Source organism: Centrocercus urophasianus, unplaced genomic scaffold (assembly GCF_019232065.1).
Source record: "Centrocercus urophasianus isolate 14NV4802_14NV808 unplaced genomic scaffold, USGS_Curo_1.0 seq_16, whole genome shotgun sequence".
Taxonomy (NCBI): Eukaryota; Metazoa; Chordata; class Aves; order Galliformes; family Phasianidae; genus Centrocercus; species Centrocercus urophasianus.
Window position 1 is genome coordinate 8,179,651 of NW_024884711.1, and position 6,122 is coordinate 8,185,772.

Below are 6,122 nucleotides of genomic sequence, written 5' to 3' on the forward strand. Positions count from 1 at the left end.
GTGATGCATGTTACGTAAATACTGGCAATTTCAAGTTGATAAAATGTTTTACTTTCTTTTACTGCATTTGCCAGCCCATAGTCGAGCATTTTTACACGAGATGTGGAAATTGCAGACCTGCTCTGCACTGGCATTAAATTCTTTACATTTCAGTACTGTAAAATATGTTAAAAAGATGACTTCTCCTCACTGTCTAAATTCTTAAGAATAATCAGCTAAAAATTGTCTAGAAATTAGCATCTGTAACGAGTGCAGAGAACACAAAGCATTATTGTAATGATTTTGTAATCTTGTTGCCAATATAAAGCATGAGGCGTTGGATGTGCATGTTGTATAATTTTGTATTTGTGAAAATTCACTTTCAGATGTGAAGACCAGGCAGTTAAGAATAGCAGTGACTATCAAGCAGGAAGGGAGAAACTCATCCAGGCTGCTCGTACATCTGATCCAAAGCTTTTTCTTCGGCATATGACAGTGAACATTAATATGGAAGAAGTGTACAGCTTGGAGCTCACATCTGCTCTAAAATGGCTTAAGGAGAATATGAAATGGGCAGGGAAGGTCTGGCTGTTTCAGTAGTCGTTAATTACTAGAGTCTTCTGAGGGTTAGTGCTTAAAGCAATCATTGTTACAAATAATAAAAAGTACTAAAGGCAGTTACCACTGTGTTCAGACTGTGCCTTACCAACTGAGAGCAAGGCTTCAAAACTCAGTTGTACTTTTAAATACTTATATTGATGATAATGCAGACGGTAAGAAAGAGAGTAATTTTTTTCCCAGCTGTCTGGATTGTGATACCAGTTTACATAGATGTTTTTGATGGCATCACTAGATGATGAAAAAGCTGTATCTTTAGAACCTTCACTCTCCTTTTTTATGGAGATTCTTAGATTTTGGTCGAGTGTTTCTACTTCTATTAAGTGAAGGGTTTCCCACATTGCTTCATAGTTTGTAGAAACAATGTTTTCTTTTCTTTTGTTTATACTGTTTTGTGAGGATGTTGTCCCATCCATGTGCCCCGTAGACCTTCAATGTCTTATTCCAAAAGCCCATTAAAAAGTAGTGAAAATGAAATGACCTGAAAATCATTTACCACATTAGACATTCCTGACTTAGGATACCTTTCTTTTGCAGAACGGTGAGTCTACATGAGTTGCTTTTAGCTGAAGGTTTAGTTGTGTCTTGATAACAGCATCTGTTTGGCTTCCCATTTGTATAGCTGTGCCCTTTCACTGAAAAAGAAAACTCACCTCTCCCTTGATGATGCTCTTAGAGGCAAGTGTTTTTTTGCCTTCACCTCTGACAACTAATTTTACCATTTTTTAGTTTCTGCCAACTGTATGATGAGGTGGAGGCTTCTAGCAAGCTGGTTCTGGCATTCCTGTTACTCCAGGAGCTCATTTTTTCACCTGTAATTCCTTTTATCATATCTAGGACATGAATTGTTTCAGTCAGACTTCATTTACTAATGCAACCTCATAAAAAGGACTAACTGGCAAATTGATGGCACTTTTGTTAAAGCTGAAATTTGTCCAAGCTTTCCACTTTTATAGTGTCCAGAATCAAATTTCACAAACACGACAGTACAGCTTTTGGTCTGCTTTCCATCCCCGTTGGAGACCTTTTGTGCTGAGAATTTCTGCTCATTTTCATATGGAAGCATACAGGTTTTTGAAGCCTGTTCTGTCCTAAGTGACAGTCAGCATGATGGCATTAAGCCCACAGTGCTTTAGAAGTCTTCCCCTCCTTTGAGGCAGCATGAGTCTCTTCTCAGTTCTAGCAGCATTAATGCAGGTGTCCTTTGTCTGAATTGGTAAAGTCATCATGATCTTTGTGCAGGATGGTTGTTGAGGATTTTGGAGTGGTGTTGATGTATTTTTGTTTGGAGGAGAGAGCTTGGCGGCGTATTCTTCTTTTGCAGAGATCTCACTTGCCTTCCTTCTTAAAACAAAAAGTTAGATTCAGTGCTGACAATCAGATGACATTTCTTGAAAGCCTCATACCTCTAAATTTCTGTTGAGGAATAATTGACACTTAATTCAAATAGTCTTTGAGTTCTGCCATTTGGTGATTTCAACAAACTAAACCAGCAGTGTAGTCAGCAGTGAGAAACGAAGTCATTTCTGCTAATTTCTGTTTTGTGAAATCCTTTGTAGCTTAATCCTGCTTGGAATTAGACAGAAACTATCTGAACCTCAGCTAAATCCCCCATTTCTGTAAGTAGTGCCAGATGTGACTAATACTATGTTTGAGAGATGTAGAAGGACAAAATACTCTTAGTAATCCTTACAGATTCAAAGCTTGTGATGTTTTAGAGACCGCATTATTTTTCCATTATAAGTAACCCTGAATTTTTGCTTAGATCATTCCCAGGAAAAAAAAAAAAAGGAAAAAAAAGTTCTTCTATATTTCGGAGGTTAGTCATTGACATTGTAGCTTAGCTTGGAACTGTGGAAAGTTTATGCAGTGTTTTGTCTCCATCTTCTGAGTATCGTCTTCAGCTGATGTGATGCAATCTCAGTCATGTCTTATATTAACAGGCAAAGAGAGCTCCCCTCATCATTGCTCAGAAGTTAAGAAGATGTAACTGATGCATCAGAATCCAGCTTTCTGTCAGGACTGTTTTTTTCTCTGTCACCAAGATAAACAAGTAGGCAATGTAAAGAGGTTTATTGTAAGGCTTATACTTCACACTTTTTGATTCCACTCAGAATACGGGACGTATCTGGTCTTTTTGATGGGTATAAGAACTTCAGAAAGGTTTATTATCAACATTCTCAATAGCATTTTGGCAGCAGAAACTCCATTGCTAAATTAATGGGTGAGCAAAACTCCAGTGCGGAATGGAAACAGGCCTGAAAGGATGAGGAAATGTTCCAAAGGATAAAGTTATTTACAACAAAAATGATACAGTTTTGCCAAGTCAGCTACTACAGACAGTACCCATGTCTTTTCTTTTCCCCAGGTATAAGTTACTTTCTTAGTAGATGAAAGAACCTCTGTGTTAGAAATAAAGCAACTGCTTTATTAGATTTTTTTCCCCATGTAGGAGACAAGATGTACGCCTGTTTGAAGATGGAGAGAGAAAAATTTGGAAAAAAAATCCTATGCTGCACTTAGTATCTACATCTAGAAAAGCTGTGCTTCCGCACTGCTTTTTTAGTGAAAACACGAGAAATGTCTTTCTTTCTCTGTGGAAATCTTTCTTCAGTTTTCACTGATTACAGTGTGTATTTTTGGAACTATTACTTTTGCAGATATGGACCGTTTCTTATGACTAAAACAGAATAATGTCGTTTGGAAGACTTGGAACAATTTTGTTTCAAAGCATTGATAGTTTTGAGGATATTTCAAAACCCACATCTTTGATGGAAGAAGCGAGAAGTTGGAAATAGAAACTTGTTGGTTTATACGATGTTTCATATTGTAGAAGAAGAGGGGAGGGAGGGTCATTTTGGAGGAGTTGTTAAGATGTTAATAAATGTTTTATTCTTTGTGTGAAATATCCAAAATGTCTGTGAATGAGTATTGTCATTGAGATATTTAATTCCATTCATTTCCCTGTAATTAATATTCATAGGTATGCCAGAGAATAAGCCAATGGCAATGTAGAAGTGAAGAGTTCAGTAGCTACTACAAGGATCTGGAGTATGATATGCTGTGTGAGGAAGTTAGGAATGTGTGAAATCAGACAGACTATGCAGTTTTTTGCCATTCGATAGCACATAATGTAGCAAATGCTCATGAATAAATTGGGCTGAAGCTCCCAGCTGTGGGTATGGCCAGCTTCCAGTTCTAACTGCAGACTGGAGCGGAGGATATAAAGGACAGACCTATGTGCTGTGCTCAGCTCACTGCTGAATACTAATAGTGTGTTAGTGAGACTTTTACATGAGGAGGAACATTAAATTGAAATTTCTCTGATATTGTGATCACACATTAATTACCAAAATATTAATGCAGTATTCCTCAGCTTAGGAAAATATGCCTATGTGTAGGCAGAGCTATTGCTAATTCACATTTTTATGCCTTCACATTCTCTGGATGTATTTTGCATCTTCGTCTGCTTTGTTGCGCATCTCAAGTCTACATTTTGCAGTCTTACCTGTTGTGCATAACTCTTCTGAAATGACCTGATCAAAACGTGATAGTGGCACTGCTGGCCTCACAGCTTCTGTGCCATTGAGTGAAATGGGACTGGAGAAGTCAATACCACTTTTTGACTATGTTCCGGCTGAGGATCAGGACAGAAATAAGGGGGCAATGAGAAAAAGGCTCTGTCTGTAGCTACTTTATCATAGTGGTTAAAAGTTTCCTTCTGGTGGGAGTAGAGAGCCAGTCAAATACACTTTCCCATGTTAATGATATCTTTTGAAAACCACGCTTTCCACACAGAAATGTGTAAATCACTTGATAGAAATCATTTGAATGTATAGAGTACTCCTTTGTTTTTATGGACCCACAGCCTTTCTGCTGACAGGCATACACGCCTGGACTCTGTTCCTGCAGAGATGTGTCATGAAGAACAGGCAAGTCAAACCCACAAATGAGAACGAGGTATAGATAAAGCCGTAGTGCTGGTCCCACTGAATCTGGTGGCAGTGTTCATAATAAATGGTGAGACTTTGGGCTAAAAGTAGGAGTTCATCCCTGTACTCAGAAGGATGGGAGAAGGTCGTTGTCCTGGACCTGCACAATGGAGCAGGAATCTGGCAGCGTCACCTGCTGCTTATCTCTCCCAATTTATATTTTCCCTTCCTGAGTTTAAAGAAATCCCAGGAGAAACAAACAAATGAAGAGCACGCTTTTCTATTGAATCAATTAAATTTATTTTCCCATCTGCATAATTATGCAACCAATTTGCTTATATAACCAATGGCTTCAATTGGGAGGCAAAAACATGCTTCGCATTATGAAAATTATGCAAATCTCCCAAGGGTTGTGAGACTGTTGATTTAAAGCTTCACCAAGCTACAGATAGTTCCTAAGCCTTGTCAGTGCACTTTTTAGCCTCTTCTGCTCAGAAATGCAATGGGTTGTATGCAGATAGCTGCACTCCCCAGCAGTTAATCTCTCTTTGTTCTACTCTGCAGCAATAGATCTTTTTCCCCATCTTTCCCCAACAGTAAGATCCTGTTACAGTGTGCAGGGAGGGTCAAAAGAAGTTTGTGTAGCAGTGTGTTTTTTAAAGCTTACTAGTCTTTTAATTTATGATCCACGTTGTATGAAAATAGTTACATATTTTCTGTGGGGATTTTTTTTAGAGAAAAGCATTCAACACTAGAAGGAAACAATGCTTTGGAGTTTGTGTTACTCTTAAGCTAACAATCTGGAGCTTGGTTCTTACAGAAAACCATTAAACTGACATTAGAACCATTGCTTCTACTTCCTTTTGAGAGATACAAATACAGATCCAATCTGAGATTTCACCATGGAATGAATGACTACAAGGACATGACAACTGAAAAGGTATTTTGTTCAAACACTTGATTTCCAGAACCATTAAGTAAATAAAATAATCAGTAGATAAAAGGTTGTGAGAATGCAGAAGGTTCATGACTCAAACGTCTTTCCAGAACTGCTCCTCAGGTGGCTCTCGTTCAGGTCTCCCTGCAGGGCAGGGCAGCCACCTCTCATCTCCTGAGGACAGCTTTTTGCTGGCAGTGTTCAGGCAGTTGTGCATCACCTCTCTGGAAGCATGAGTGAGAGCAGAAGAGTAACTAAAAAATGCAAAGGTGAAGAGTTTGTTCCAGTCAGCTGGGGACTGTAAGAGGTTAAGAAACAGGGACTAAGAGTTTCTGTTGCTAAAGCCAAACATGGGTGTTAAGAAGGTCTGTTGGTCAGATCAGTCCCACGGCTTAGGCTGACTAAAACAAGATACGTTGCAAACTGAACCACGTCCCTGGGTGCCAAATCCACACGGTTCTTGAACGCTTCCAAGGGAAAGCGTAACAGCTGTAGGCATGCTGCAAGGTAAAAGGCTGCATATCTGTGATGGGATGAAACGGGGGAGGAACGGATGCAGGATTGTTACTCAGGTTTATGGGAGCGGTTGCTGCTTTTAATGGGTCAGGCATGAAACCATTGGCTCTTCTGTGTGTTTCACCTCACCCAGAATTAAA

The 6,122-nt window shown here is 39.1% G+C and overlaps 1 protein-coding gene across 1 annotated transcript in view; it reads left to right on the top strand.

Annotated features, from left to right (window-relative positions):
* TOPAZ1 (testis and ovary specific TOPAZ 1) overlaps positions 1–2,591 on the top strand; it is a 41,378-nt gene extending 38,787 nt beyond the window's left edge. Inside the window, exons 20-21 of the mRNA XM_042817478.1 lie at positions 366–561; positions 2,541–2,591. Coding sequence (XP_042673412.1) covers positions 366–561; positions 2,541–2,591 — 247 coding nt within the window. The remainder of the gene's footprint in view (positions 1–365; positions 562–2,540) is intronic.
* The last annotated feature ends 3,531 nt before the right edge of the window (positions 2,592–6,122 follow it).